The 15,835-nt window shown below is 46.4% G+C and overlaps 1 protein-coding gene across 2 annotated transcripts; it reads left to right on the top strand.

Annotated features, from left to right (window-relative positions):
• The first annotated feature begins 15 nt into the window (after window positions 1–15).
• On the top strand, window positions 16–15,304 carry LOC116272652 (alpha-2-macroglobulin-like protein 1). 2 transcript variants are annotated; one of them, XM_031661404.1, is made up of 13 exons: window positions 16–106; window positions 507–618; window positions 2,125–2,353; window positions 2,550–2,676; window positions 4,480–4,601; window positions 5,131–5,182; window positions 5,866–5,949; window positions 7,980–8,156; window positions 8,325–8,406; window positions 8,767–8,923; window positions 12,070–12,144; window positions 12,324–12,486; window positions 14,848–15,304. In XM_031661404.1, exons 1-13 carry the CDS (start codon window positions 19–21, stop codon window positions 15,180–15,182), a joined length of 1,803 nt encoding a protein of 600 aa, XP_031517264.1. In that variant the 5' UTR covers window positions 16–18; the 3' UTR covers window positions 15,183–15,304. The 2 variants fall into 2 exon arrangements, with proteins under 2 accessions (XP_031517264.1, XP_031517263.1); XM_031661403.1 differs by having other exon boundaries at window positions 504–618.
• The last annotated feature ends 531 nt before the right edge of the window (window positions 15,305–15,835 follow it).

Genomic DNA, 15,835 nt, shown 5'->3' with positions numbered 1-15,835 from the left:
TCTGATGCCTGTCAGGACATGGGCCTGAAAATACTGTCCAATGCCAAGATCAAGAAGCCAGTAGATTGCAGCTACAGATCTCCAGAATACAGCACTGCCATGGGCGGTAAGCTACCTCTGTGGTGTGTGGATTCTCTGAGATGTTAACAATCCTGGAACTCTGCACATTTCCTCTTTGCGTCCTGTTCTTGCACTGAGCCTCTAGCCTGAGAATGCTAATGGGTTGTGGGTCACAGATATAGGAAGTTTCCCGAGGGTTCTGTCTCTGGGGAGAGCTTTTGAAGCCTGAAGTTTATGTATCCATTCCCTGGCCAAACCCCCTTGGCTATCACTTCCCTCGATGACCTTTGTGACTAGTTAGTTCCTCTTTGGTCCTTCCTCCTTGCCTCTGACTGGATTTTCTCTGCTTCCCTCTAAATTTCTTTCTAGTAATCCCTCCATCCCAATTTATGTCACAACAAGTCTCCTGTTTCCTAAAGTTTTCATATTCTCAATTTCATCAGCAGGTGGTGGTCATCCAGAGGCTTTTGCGTCATCAACTTCTTCACGTCAAGCAGAGGATTCTCAGGTCCGCCAGTACTTCCCGGAGACCTGGCTCTGGGATCTGTTTCCTATTGGGTAAGTGATGACTCAAAAGTACAGTAAAGGGCCAGGTCCATGGCTCACGCCTGTAATCCCAGCACTTTGGGAGGTTGAGGAGAGAGGATCACTTGAGACCAGGAGTTCAAGACCAGCCTGGGCAACATAATGAGCTTCTGTCTCTACAAAAGAAATTTTAAAAATTAGCCAGGTGGTAGTTGTGTCCTAGTCGGGCGGCTGAAGTGGAAGGATCACTTGAGTCGGGGAGGTGGAGGCTGCAGTGAAGCAAGATCACATCACTGCACTCCAGCCTGGGTGGCAAAGCAAAACCCTGTAACAACAACAACAACCAGAAAAAACCGTAAGATTCTACAATGTAGAGCCTGTACAAAACTCAGAATCAGATGCGTTCCTAATGGCTCTAAGTCTTAAGCAACGAAAGCTTGATGGGGTGTGGGAATTTATTTATTTATTTATTTATTTATTTATTTATTTATTTATTTTTGAGACAGAAGTCTTGCTCTGTCACCCAGGCTGGAGTGCAGTGGCACGATTTTGGCTCACTGTAGGCCTCAACCTCCTAGGATCAAGTGATTCTTGTGCCTCAGCCTCCCAAGTAGCTGGGACTATAGGCGCCTGCCAGCACACCTGGCTAATTTTTGTATTTTTAGTAGAGGCAGGGTTTTGCCATGTTGGCCAGGCTGGTCTCGAACTTCTGGGCTCAAGTGATCCACCCGCCTTGGCCTCCCAAAATGTTGGGATTACAGGTATGAGCCACCGTGCCCAGCCTACCTGAATTCTTTATGCGTTCGTATACAACCACTCAAAACAAATCCACACAATTCCACACTCATGCATTGCAGGCCCTGTGTTCTTACTACCGAACCACACACATTTAAAGGTACATATTGACATCAGTTTTTGCCCACTGCTTGCATGTCCATTTTGACAAGCCCTGAGAACACGCATCTTCACAGACTCAGAGGGCACCAGCCTCTCTGTCAGATGTGCTTGCACAGAGATGCCCACCCCTGACTCCCCACACAGTCCCCCTCCTCCATATGAGTGCAGCCTCACTCACTGGAGGATTCACACTGAGACTCACCTCTTCAGTTGCCTCTTTACTTCTCCCCACACAACAACAGTAACAATTTTACTTCTGCAGATGAATGTGTAGCTTTTTTTTTTTTGGACAGAGTCTTGCCCTGTCACCCAGGCTGGAGTGCAGTGACGCAATCATAGCTCACTGCAGCCTCAAACTCCTGGGCTCAAGCCATCCTCCTGCCTCAGCCTCCTAAGTAGCTGGGACTACAGGCATGCACCACCACACCTGGCTAATTTTTAAATTTTGGTAGAAATAGGGTCTCGCTATGTTTCCCAGGCTGGCCTCAAACTGCTGGGCTGAAGCCATCTGCTCACCTCAGCCTCTCAGAGACCTGGGATTACAAGCATGAACCAGCACACACCACCGAATTTGTGGCTTAATTCACAACAGTTCTCGCCCCACGCTGCGTCTGCCTCACGGGGGTCCTTGTGTTCTCACAGTAACTCCGGGAAGGAGGCGGTCCACGTCACAGTTCCTGACGCCATCACCGAGTGGAAGGCGATGACTTTCTGCACTTCCCAGTCGAGAGGCTTTGGGCTTTCACCCACTGTTGGACTAACTGCTTTCAAGCCGTTCTTTGTGGACCTGACTCTCCCTTACTCAGTAGTCCGTGGGGAATCCTTTCGTCTTACTGCCACCATCTTCAATTACCTAAAGGATTGCATCAGGGTGAGAGCTGGGGATACAGGAGTCAGGTGTCAGCCCTGGAATCACGCTTCCCGCATAAGTTTGTCTCTAAATTGGAAGCATCCCAATTTTCCCTGGGAAAGAGAGGAGATGTCAGTATCTCGGCCCCCAGGTTTCCCAGGCCTCTATGTATTACGTCCTTCGTTTGGACCCTTTGTCTCTTAAACCTCCTCCTTAGGTTCAGACTGACCTGGCTAAATCGCATGAGTACCAGCTAGAATCACGGGCAGATTCTCAGATCTCCAGCTGTCTCTGTGCTAATGAAGCTAAAACCTATCACTGGAACATCACAGCTGTCAAATTGGGTAAGAGAGGGAAGCGGTAGATGGGCGAGGAAAGCCTGCAACAGAAGCCCAGTGACTAAGCACTCAGTCTTTCTTCTCTGCTACATCTGCCTTGCTTCCTCCTCCCTCTTTGTTTTATTTACCTCTATTTTTCTCCCTCCTAAGGCTGTTATAAGTCAATACACAAACACTCTTTGATAGGTGACCAAATTTATTCAAACAGGAATATTTTGAGTGTGAAAGGGAGAGCTTTTAATATTTGTAGCTGGACAAGGAATACATGGTCATGTAACTAATCAAGAACTTACTATAAGAGTCCCTGGGCCAGGCACTATTCTAACTGCTTTATGTATATTAACTCATTAAATTGATTGATTAATTAATTTTTATTTTATTTGTTTGTTTTTGAGAGGAAGTCTCACTCTGTTGCCCAGGCTGGTGTGCAATGGCACAATCTGGGCTTACTGCAACCTCCACCTCCCTGGTTCAAGTGATTCTCCTGCCAAGCCTCCCAAGTAGCTGGATTACAGTTTCGTGCCACCACCTGGCTAATTTTTGTATTTTTAGTAGAGATGGGGTTTTGCCATGTTGGCCAGGCTGGTCTCAAACTCCTGACCTCAGGTGACCTGCTTGCCTCGGCCTCCCAAAGTTCTGGGATTACAGGTGTGAGCTACTGTACCTGGCCTTTTATTTTCTTTAGAGAGACAGGATTTTACTCTGTCACCTAAGCTGGAATACAGTGGTGTGGTCATGGCTCACTGCAGCCTCAACCTCCCCGGCTCAAGTGATCCTCTCACCTAGGCCTCCTAGAGTAGCTGGGACTATAGGATCATTTCACCACCATGCCTGGCTAATTCAATTGGCAGAGAAGGGGTCTTGCTATGTGTCCCAGGCTGCTCTCCAACTCTTGGGTTGAAGCGATTCTCCTGCCTCACCCTCCCAAAGTACTGGGATTACAAGAATGAGTCACCTCACCTTTAACTCATTTAATCCTCACCCCCAACTCTATGGGATGTCAGTCACTCATAGGTGAAATCCTTGCAACTCAAAGTTTGATCTTCGTATGTATGAGTTATCTCATGCTGCTTGACAAATTATTGTAAAACTTAAGTGTCTTAAAAGGACAAACATTTATTATCAAACAGATTCTACGGGTCATTAATCTGGCTGCAGCTTAGCTGGGTACTTCTGGCTCAAGGTATCTCATGAGGTTGCACTCAAGCTGTCAGTGAGGGCTGTGGTTTCATCTGAAGACTTGATTAGGAGAGGATTGATTTTTCAAGCTCATCCCAAAGTCTCTGATCCTCACAGCCTGCTAGACTGAAGGACACAGTTCTTGACCTCAGCTGTTGGCTAGGGGCCTCACTCAGTATCTCATCACATGAATCTCTCCACTGGGCTGCGTCCTCACACAACAGCCGTCTTCCCCAGAGCAAGCAGTTTGAGAAAAGGGGTGCACCCAAGATGGAAGCTGCAGTCTTTTTGTAACCTAATCTCAGAAGAGTCATTACTTTTGCCCTGTTCTATTTAACAGAAGTGAGTCGCTCAATCCAGCCCACACTCAATGGGATGCAAATATCAGGATGCAAGGATCTCTGAGGGTCCTTAGAGGTTACTTACCACACCGGACTAGCTTCTCTGGCATCACCTGGGAGCTTGTTAGAAATGCAGGATGTAGGCTCCACCCCAGGTCTGTGGCAGCAGAGTTTGCACTGTAGCAAGATCCCCATTAAAGTTTCAGAAATGCTGACCCAAATGGGAACGGACCTTGCTGGTACCTCTGGCAATAGGGCTAATGGTTTCCCTTCTCCTCCTTTCTCTCAGGTCACATTAACTTTACTATTAGTACAAAGATTCTGGACAGCAATGAACCATGTAGGGGACAGAAGGGGTTTGTTCCCCAAAAGGGCCGGAGTGACACGCTCATCAAGCCAGTTCTCGTCAAAGTGAGTTTGCTTCAGAGGTCGAGACAGCAACCAACTGAGGGATGCTCAACATCTCCTCTTGCTGCGAGTTTGTCTCTCACAGCAACCGTACTCCAGTCCAATCGGGCAGCTTCAACGTTCTCCTTCCCTGGCCCCTTGAACATTTGCCTAATCCACACCCATGGCCTATGAAAGCACCTAAAACCTGGCACATCATAGGCACTCAATGAATGTTAGTTTCCCTGATTAAAATGTCTGTCTTCATCAATAGCTGCCTTTTTTGTCCCGTCATGAAGCCCATTGTCAATCTTGCCCCTTAGAAGTTGCCTAATTGTGTCTTTGGCTCTAGCGCTTGCCCAGAAAGAACTTTACAGAAAGGGCCCATCCTTGGTTGACACGGAGTTCTTCTGAGCTTCAATGAGAAGCCCTTCTCTGCAGTTCTGAGGGAAGCCCTGGGGACACAGCGGGGGGCCTCCCTTCCCTTTCCTTTAGTGCCATCTCTCCTGACGTTCATCTTTGTTGTTTTTATCTGTGTCTCTCTTCATGCCAGCCTGAAGGAGTCCTTGTGGAGAAGACACACAGCTCATTGCTGTGCCCAAAAGGTGGGTGGACTCAGAGCAGGATTGGTGGTGAGAATTCCCTTAGAGGGCAGGAGATTTTCTTTTCTTTTCTTTTCTTTTCTTTTCTTTTTTGAAATGGAGTCTCGCTCCATCCTCCAGGCTGGATTGCGGTGGCGCAATCTCAGCTCATTGTAACCTCTGCCTCCCAGGTTCAAGTAATTCTCTTGCCCCAGTCTCCTGAGTAGCTGGGACTATAGGTGCATGCCACCATGCCTGGCTAATTTTTGTATTTTTAGTAGAGACAGGGTTTCACCATATTGGCCAGGCTGGTCTCGAACTCCTGACCTTGTGAGCCACCCACCTTGGCCTCCCAAAGTGCTGGGATTACAGGCGTGAGCCAGCGCATCTGGCAGCAGGAGATTTTCATAGACAAAAGGAGGAATGCACAGGACCAGAAGGAACAGGAGAGTCTGGGGTGCCATTCCTCATGGGGCTGATTAACTGGGAGGCAGGAGGAAGAAGAGAAAGTGTGCAGCACGATGATGACTCTCTGTGGAATTTATTTTCAGCAAGATCACTATGAATAGTACCCAGTGCTTTCTGCATCCCAGAGAAAGCGCCGAGCACAGAAATCCCTGGATTATAGAGAGTTCTACAATTTTGGCTTCAGAACCCCTGCCATTTCCCATCTTCTACTGTGTCACCTTTTTTTCTGCCTCTCACAGGAAAGGTGGCATCTGAATCTGTCTCCCTGGAGCTCCCAGTGGACGTTGTTCCTGACTCGACCAAGGCTTACGTTACAGTTCTGGGTAAGCAGTTAGAGATTCTTGGCTCAGAAACGAAAAGGAGAATGGAGGCTGCAAAGGTGTGGTGTGGGGCGGGACATGCGGACCTATCTGGAGAATGTGACTAATGACAAGTGACTGAAGGAAAAAGAGCGTATTTTATATAGGAGGGAAATACAGTGTAGGCAACAATACAGACGGGATTAGACTTGTATTCTAGTTAAAAATGGAAAGGAAGCCAGGCATGGTGGCTCACGCCTGTAATCCCAGCACTTTGGGAGGCCGAGGCGGGCAGATCACGAGGTCGGGAGATCGAGACCATCCTGGCTAACACGATGAAACCCCGTCTCTACTAAAATTACAAAAAAAAAAATTAGCCAGGCCTGGTGGCGGGCGCCTGTAGTCCCAGCTACTTGGGAGGCTGAGGCAGGAGAATGGCGTGAACCCGGGAGGCAGAGCTTGCAGTGAGCCGAGATCACACCACTGCACTCCAGCCTGGGTGACAGGGCAAGACTCCATCTCAAAAAAAAAAAAAAAGAAAGGAGTCAGGGTAGGAAGAAGTTAAGGTCACTGAAGCTTGATATGTATTTAGGTTTAGACAGTCTATAAATCGGGTGAAGGGAAGACAAAATATTTGCAGCAGCCGTTTTTAAAAATGAGGAATTTGGGTATAGTTTAGGGAAGATACAACCATATTTACAATAGGCAGCACACTTACTGTTTTGGGCAAGGGAGGAAGTGGATTGAGAAGCATGAACTTAAAAATCATATCTAACCTGTCATTTAGTAGCCGTGTGACCCTGAACAAGTTAGTGAACAGTTCTGGACCTTCTTTCCTCTTCTGTAAAACAGTAACAATAACCTACCTCTCAGACTGGTGTAAAGATTAAGTGCAATATTAAAGTTCCCAGCACAATATCTAGCATGTAGTAGGAGCCCTGTGAATGTTAGACTCTTTCTTTACTCCCTCGCCCTCTGTTGAGATCCTTTGCAGTCACAACGTCTCTGTTTTGTCTATTTTATTCATCAGTCTGACATAGCGCTTGCCTTGTTCTATTAGAGTTCAGTGTCTATGTCTGTCTTCCACACTATGTTGGGGTCTCCTGAAGAGCAAGGGCCACATCTTTTTCTTTTCTGTTCCTAGTACGGTTCCTGCAACATAGTTGACATTCAGGACACATGTACAGATTTGAATGGAGCTCGTTGGCTACAGTGCAGATGTTAATGAGTCACGTATGTCAGGCTCACTGGCTTGGGAAGCATAGGAAGGGGTCAGTGACAACTTGGAGAAGACTGTCAGGACTGTGTTTTAGAGAAACTTGGTGATTTGGAGGGTGAGGAACGTATGTGCAGTGGTAGAGGAACTTAGAGATTGAGCCTAAGTGATACAAGTTTTGTCACATCACTCATCAGTTCAGTGACATGTCTTCTTTTTTTTCTTTTTGAGACGGAGTCTTGCTCTGTCACCCAGGCTGGAGTGCAGTGGCCGGATCTCAGCTCACTGCAAGCTCCTCCTCTCGGGTTCACGCCATTCTCCTGCCTCAGCCTCCCGAGTAGCTGGGACTACAGGCACCCGCCACTTCGCCCGGCTAGTTTTTTGTATTTTTTAGTAGAGACGGGGTTTCACTGTGTTAGCCAGGATGGTCTCGATCTCCTGACCTCGTGATCCGCCCGTTTCGGCCTCCCAAAGTGCTGGGACTACAGGCTTGAGCCACCGCGCCCGGCCGACATGTCTTCTTAAAAGCCCTGAACTCTCTTGACAGCCTATGCACCTCTCTGTGTCCTCTAGCACCTCCTACATATCCAGTATGATATTGTAGTACTGTATGAAAATTGTCTATAATGAATAAAAATTGTAATGTGTTGTAATGGTTTGCTCCTCTGTGAGTTCTTTGAGGGTAGAGACAGTTTGATTTACTATTGTCTTCCCAGGGCACATAGTAGGTACTTACTAAATGATAGCTAATACATGTTTGTTAAGTGAATGATGATAACTCTTAGAGGGTTCCTTCTTCCCTGTACCCCCACCTTCTCTCTCTCCTTTTGGATCCCAGGAGACATTATGGGCACAGCCCTGCAGAACCTAGATGGTCTGGTGCAGATGCCCAGTGGCTGTGGCGAGCAGAACATGGTGTTGTTTGCTCCTATCATCTATGTCTTGCAGTACCTGGAGAAGGCAGGGCTGCTGACGGAGGAAATCAGGTCTCGGGCAGTGGGTTTCCTGGAGATAGGTAAGTTGGTTCAATCTTTCTTTCTTGGACACTCTCCTCCACTAGGCCCTATGACAGATTGATAAGATACAGGGAATTCCAGCCCCTGAAGTGTCCCATATCCTTGAAAAGCACGGGGGTGTTTTTTGAAGTTGTCACTGTGATCTAAAACCACATTTGGCTCCCCAGGGTACCAGAAGGAGCTGACGTACAAACACAGCAATGGCTCATACAGTGCCTTTGGGGAGCGAGATGGAAATGGAAACACATGGTAATATCGCCCAATTCCCAATGAGTTGTGTACTCCAGCGCGTAATTCCTGAGCCCTCTGGAACTATTCCAATACCTCTCCCCTTCACCCCATTCCTTCTTGCACTCAGTCTTCTGCCTCTGTAATACTGCTTATTTCACCCTCATGGATGGTCAAGTCCCTCCATCTTCTCCCTGAGCTTGTGCCTCCCCTGTTCTTGTCCTCACTGGGGCCCGTTCATGCCTCTGTTTCCTAGGCCTGCTATGGCATATGTTCCCTCAGCTCCCCTTCTGGAAGTATGCACCCAGATACATGAAAAAATGATAGCACCCTCACCTGGAAATTCACCTTCATGCCACATTTTCCTCTTTACCCATGTAGGCTGACAGCCTTTGTCACGAAATGCTTTGGCCAAGCTCGGAAATTCATCTTCATTGATCCCAAGAACATCCAGGATGCTCTCAAGTGGATGGCAGGAAACCAGCTCCTCAGCGGCTGCTATGCCAACGTGGGAACTCTCCTTCACACAGCTATGAAGGTGCGGATCTGTCCAGGGGCCTGCAGCCGGCCACTGTCTCAAAGGACCTCACACCTCTGACCGAGCAGAAGCAAAAGAGCACTGGCCTGGGAGTCAGTTTTCTTCTGGTTTCCACTGTGGCTCTGGGTGCCCATGGTCAAAATGCTTAGCTGGTCTGGGCCTCAGTTTTCATGTCTGTAGAATGAGAATACAGATGAAGGCTGGGTGCGGTGGCTCATGCCTGTAATCCCAGTACTTTGGGAGGCCAAGGTGGGCAGATCGTTTGGGCCCGGGAGTTTGAGACCACCCTGGGCAACGTGGTGAAACCCCATCTTTACAAAAAACAACTATGAAAAATTAGTCAGGCATGTTAGTGCATGCCTGTAGTCCCAGTTACTTGGGTGGTTGAGGTGGGAGGATCACTTGAACCCGGGGGGTCAAGCCTGCAGTGAGCTGTGATTGTACCACTGCACCCAGCCTGGGTGATAGAGTGAGACCCTGCCTCAAAAAATAAATAAAAAATAAAGGGGGGGAGAGAGAGAGAGAGAGAGAGAGAGAGAGAGAGAATGTGGACTGGAGCATGGTTCTCAAAGCATAGTTCGCAGATCAGGAGCATCAGCACCACCTGGGAACTTGTTGGACATGCAGATTCTGACTCCCAGCGCACAGCTACTGAATGATGAACTCTGGGAGGGTGGGCCAGAAATTTGTGTTTTAACAAGCCGTCCGGATGATTCTGATACACACTGAAATTTGAGACTACTGCACTAAAAGATCTCTGGGCCTCTTACTATGTCACCAAATGCATATGGGAAAGCCATTTCCTGTGGTGAGGACTAGTAGGCAGCCCAATGTCTTTTGTAAGAGGTTTACTCTGCTGAGCACTGTTCTAGGCACGTGGTTTATTTGACATTATTTAATGTTTACAACAAATCAGTGAGCTAGGTATTGGAATGTCATTATTAATCCCATTTTACAGATGAAGAAACTAAAGGATGGAGACTAAGTAAATTGCCCAAGGTGCATGCTAATAAGTGTCAGGACTGATATTTGAACTACGGCAGTTGCATTCCAGAGGCACTGCTCTCTTCTGTTCACTATTGCCTGTACCTGTCCCAAACAGGGTGAGGCGTAGATCCTGCAGGAAAAGTCGTTCAATTCAGAACACACTCAGTGCAAGAAAGACTTGTATAAACTTTTGTAGAGAAGTCACTTACATTGCTATTCCAGGGCAAGGATTAAAAATCTTGAGTGTTAAAAAAAAATAAAAAATCTCTTTATAGGATTCATTAGACTTCCTCTGCAGGATCTTACTAGTCTCCCCTAAGTTCTCATCTTCATCTTCTCTTATACACTGTATGAAATATACCTGGGGGCTGGGCGCGGTGGCTCACGCCTGTAATCCCAGCACTCTGGGAGGCTGAGGCAGGTGGATCATGAGGTCAGGAGTTCGAGACCAGCCTGACCAACATGGTGAAACACCGTCTCTACTAAAATAAAGGACTTGACTAGAGCAAGATCCCAGAGGTATTCTTCCTTCTTTCCTTTTTTTTTTGTGAGACAGAGTCTCGCTCTGTTGCACAGGCTGGAGTGTAGTTGCAAAATCCCAGCTCACTTCAACCTCCACCTCCCGCGTTCAAGTGATCCTCAGCCTCCTGAGCAGCTAGGACTATAGGCATGTGCCACCATGCCTGGCTAAGTTTTGTATTTTCAGTAGAGATGGGGTTTCACCATGTTGGCCAGGCTGGTCTTGAACTCCTGGCCTCAAGTGATCCACCCGCCTTGACCTCCCAAAGTGCTGGGATTACAGGCGTGACCCACACGCACCCAGCCTCTTCCTATTTTCTTATGAGAGGAGGCCAGTCCATTGAGAAATCCATCCTCTGTGTAGCCAAGGTTCGTGGTTTGGCACATGAACTCCAGAATTAAATGTCCTGGGTTCAAATTCCAGTCCTGCTGCAGATGAGCCATGTAACCGTGAGCAGGCTATTTCATCTTTTTATTTATTTATTTATTTATTTATTTATTTTTGAGATAGTCTTGCTCTGTTGGCCAGGCTGGAGTGCAGTGGAGCAATCTTGGCTCACTGCAACCTCTGTCTCCCAGGCTCAAGCAATTCTCCTGCCTTATTGTCCTGAGCAGTTGGGATTACAGGCATGTGTCACCATGGCTGGCTAATTTTTGTATTTTTAGTAGAGACGTGGTTTCACCGTGTTGGCCAGGCTGGTCTTGAACTCCTGAACTCAGGTAATCTGCCCGCCTCAGCCTCCCAAAGTGCTGGGATTACAGATGTGAGCCACCGCACCCGGCTGAATCTTTTTTATTTATTTACTTATTATTTTTTTGAGACACGGTCTCACTCTGTCACCCAGGCTGAAGTGCAGTGGCATGATCATGGCTCACTGCAGCCTTGACCTCCCCAGGCTCAGATGATCCTCCTACTTTAGTTTCCTGAATAGCTGGGACCACGGATCCGCATGCCACCACACCTGGCTAATTTTTGTACATTTTGTAGAGACGGGGTTTTACCGTGTTGCCCAGGTTGGCCTCAAACTCCTGAGCTCAAGGGATCCTCCCCACTGCCTTGGCTTCAAGCTGGGATAATAGGCATAAGCCACCATGCCTGGCCACAAGCTATTTAATCTTGTTAAGTGTTTGTTTTCTTATCTATAGAATGAGGATAATAGTTTGATTTGATATTTTTTAAAATTTGCTTTGATATTTCTGGGAAAGGCAATAAGCAGGGAAGGTCTCACCTAATCTCCCCTGGAGAAGGGCTGGGCGTTGTCCTGCTTGACGGGAGCTGCATGTGAGGAGGCTCAGATGCAGTGATGCGGCAGATTCTCTCCTTATTCCTCCCTTCTTTAAACCTCTCATGCTTCTTAACTCCTCTCTGGTTTCTTCAACACCCACTCAGCTGAAGTCCACGTGCTGCCTCCTGCAGGCTGTTTAAGGCTCTGCAGTTACTGAAGTCCAGCCTGTTCCCTCTTTGTGTGTCATGGAGGCTTGAGCTGCAGAAAGCCTGTGGAAAGAAGAGCTTTCTTTATTACTTTTTTCTTTTTAAAAATAATTCATCTGTTCAGAGGGGATGTCGTTTTGCAATCTGCACATAATTCTTGCAGCTGCTGTCTGCTGCCCTGACTCACTGTCTCCCTGTTTGTCTCTAGGGTGGTATTGATGATGAGGTCTCCTTGACTGCATATGTTACAGCTGCATTGCTGGAGATGGGAAAGGACGTAGATGTAAGTTCTCCTGGCTCCTCCTCTTGATACCCTCCTTCTCATGCCTATTCCTAGAGACATTGACCCATCTTTGTCCCTAGTCACCCTTTTAAGGTCAAGAAGGATACGACGATTTCCTGATTACTTCCCATTTTTTAAGGAATGCCTTATAAATTATGGTCTTCTTCTTCACTTTTTAGGACCCAATGGTGAGTCAGGGTCTACAGTGTCTCAAGAATTCGGCCACCTCCACCACCAGCCTCTACACACAGGCCCTGTTGGCTTACATTTTCTCCCTGGCTGGGGAAATGGACATCAGAAACATTCTCCTTAGACAGTTAGATCAACAGGCTATCATCTCAGGTATGTTGGTCCTGTTAAGAGTTGTTTGAAATTGTGAACGTAAGCTGTGAATTATCTATAATCTCCTTAGTATCCTCTGTCCTACACATGAACTCTAGGATTCATTTTAGTAACAGTTGTTAAGTCATAAAATTATTGTTGGGAAGTTTGTGAGAAACACATGCAAGTGCTCACAGGGCATTTTTATACTTTTTTTTCTTTTTCTGAGACCGAGTTTCTCTCTTGTTGCCCAGGCTGGATTGCAATAGCGTGATCTTGGCTCACTGCAACCTCTGCCTCCCAGTTCAACCAATTCTCCTGCCTCAGCCTCCCGAGTAGCTGGGATTACAGGCGTGTGCCATCATGCCCAGCTGATTTTTGTATTTTTAGTAGAGAAGGGGTTTCACCATGTTGACCAGGCTGGACTCGAATTCTTGACCTCAGGTGATCTGCCCGTGGGATTACAGGCATGAGCCACCACCAGTGGCCACATTTTTATACTTCTAATGTGAAGAGAAACTACACTGAAGAAGCTAGTCAGAAAGTATATTGTCATTGTGGAATTACCCTTTTGGAGATCTTTGAAAGTTCTTTGACGTAGGACCACTTTAAATATTTTTTAAATTTTTATTTTACTTTTTATTTTTTTGAGACGGTGCCTTGCTCTGTTGCCCAGGCTGGAGTGCAGTGGTGCAATCTTGGCTCACTGCAGCCTCTGCCTCCTGGATTCAAGTGATTCTCCTGCCTCAGCTTCTCAAGTAGCTGGGACTACAGGTGCCTGCCACCACACTGGCTAATTTTTGTATTTTTGTATTTTTAGTAGAAATGGAGTTTCACCATGTTGGCCAGGCTGGTCTCAGAATCCTGACCTCGAGTAATCTACCCTTCTTGGCCTCCCAAAGTGCTGAATTATAAGCGTGAGCCATTGCACCTGGCCTGGACCACTTTAAATGTATTTAGAATACTATTTGAAGTTATGGCAGATCTTGTAATGCATTTCATTTATCTGACTGTGTATTTAAAATTATTCTTCCAGGCAGAAATGCAGTCTCAGCCTTCATTTATATGAGTGTCATGGCTGAACTGTCCTCTCATAGAGGGTGGGGTAGCTTTTCCTCTTGTGTGTAAGAAGCTCTAGTCATGAAATGTGTGTCTGAGACAATGGGACCTGTTCCACCGTATATTGATTTATTGTGATGATCTCTTTTCCATTATCTTGTATTGCAAGCTCACATGTTTCCTGTTACATTCTTCCAATTAGATTGCCTTTCTGTGGTTACCTATTATCTCTAAAATTCTGTTTAATTAGTCTTCTAACTTATACCCTTCTCATTTCCATTTGTTAGTTTATTTTTTCTTCAAGTTATCCGTTAACTGTCATCTTGGCTGTAACAGAGGTTTCTTTTGGTCTCATGTCCTTTTTTTTTTTTTTTTTTGAGACGGAGTCTGGCTCTGTCACCCAGGCTGGAGTGCAGTGGCGTGATCTCAGCTCACTGCAAGTTCCACCTCCCGGGTTCACGCCATTCTCCTGCCTCAGCCTCCCGAGTAGCTGGGACTACAGGTGCCCGCCATCACTGGACTGCCTTCTAAGCGTATTTCATATAGTTGGCCTCATTAGCATTTCTTCATGGTTTCTCAGAATTCTTACATATGCTCTGCCATTTTTGTTCTACCTAAAATGTTGAATCTGGTTTGTTTGTTGTTTGTTTTTTTAGATGGAGTTTCATTCCTGTTGCCCAGGCTGGAGTGCAATGGGGTGATCTTTGCTCACCGCAACCTCCACCTCCTGGGTTCAAGCGATTTTTCTGCCTCAGCCTCCCGAGTAGCTGGGATTAGAGGCATTCGCCACCACACCCAGTGAATTTTGTATTTTTAGTAGAGATGGGGTTTCTCCATATTGGTCAGGCTGGTCTCGAACTCCCGACCTCAGGTGATCCGCCCACCTTGGCCTCCCAAAGTGCTGGGATTATAGGCGTGAGTCACCACGCCCAGCCTAAATCTTTGATTAAATAAAATAAATCCTGAAAAATTCATAAAACTGTAAGCAAACAAAAATTGCCCCCAAACACAGAGATTCTTGTAAGAAGCTTCTATTTACCTATTTCCATTAACATCAAAACTGATAAAGTAACAAGAGTGGTTTTCATGTAATTGCTGGAGGCAGGAACATTTATTGATGCTTCTAGCTTTACACACATGCGCACACATGCATCCTTGCATTTACATCAAGGTCAATGAATCAGCTCCATCTAAGACATTTTTTTCTACTCTGTTTAATTCTCAGTTGGTACTTTCTCTGCTCTAAGATGCTGCATTTACAAAGTGAATGTGGGAAAGCCAGTTCCTTCTAAGGACATCCTAGTTATGTTTCTTTTTCCATAGGAGAATCCATTCACTGGAGCCACAAACCTGCTCCATCATCGAATGCCAGCCCTTGGTCTGAGCCTGTGGCTCTAGATGTGGAACTTACAGCATACGCATTGTTGGCCCAGCTTACCAAGCCCAGCCTGACTCAAAAGGAGATAGCCAAGGCCACTAGCATAGTGGCTTGGTTGGCCAAGCAACGGAATGCATATGGGGGCTTCTCTTCTACTCAGGTAAACAGCCTGTTCTCCCACTGCCACTTAACAGGTAGAATTAGATCTTGTATGGAGATAGAGGAAAAGGTATTGTCCTTGCCCTCTCGGTCCAGGGTCTTAGAGAGGAAAAGCCTGTGAAAAATATATGGAAGTATTCATAAAATGGGTTATATGAGCACATAAATAGTACCAGATGCATTTAATTTTCTTTTTTTGTTGAGTGTGAAACACTGGGGCCGGGCATGGTGGCTCAAGCCTGTTATCCCAGCACTTTGGGAGGCTGAGGCAGGTGGATCACCTGAGGTCGGGAGTTCGAGAGCAGTCTGACCAACATGGAGAAACCCCATCTCTACTAAAAATACAAAATTAGCCAGGCATGGTGGTGGGTGCCTGTAATCCCAGCTACCTGGGAGGCTGAGGCAGGAGAATCGCTTGAACCTGGGAGGCGGAGGTTGCGGTGAGCTGAGATGGTGCCATTGCACTCCAGCCTGGGCAACAAGAGTTAAAACTCCGTCTCAACAACAAAAACAACAACAATTTTAACTTTGTTTCAGAAAGATTAATTAGCCACTTGGTGTGTGAGATAATTTAGAGGAGAGAAACGTAGGACTTGAAGAGATCAGGAGACTGTTTTATCTAGGTTAGGGGTAAGGGGAAATTGGGAAATTGAATGAATGGTGTGGCAGTAGGGAAAAAAAAAGAGGGGTAGAATTGTATGATAAACTCAAATCATAAAAAAATTATTTTAGATTATAATGAAGAGAGTAGTCATTAATTTATTTATTCTGAAA

The sequence above is a fragment of the Papio anubis genome, unplaced genomic scaffold, assembly GCF_008728515.1.
Source record: "Papio anubis isolate 15944 unplaced genomic scaffold, Panubis1.0 scaffold1453, whole genome shotgun sequence".
NCBI lineage: Eukaryota > Metazoa > Chordata > Mammalia > Primates > Cercopithecidae > Papio > Papio anubis.
The sequence above is the reverse complement of the archived record's forward strand: the minus strand, read 5'-3'. Positions and strand labels throughout refer to the sequence as shown.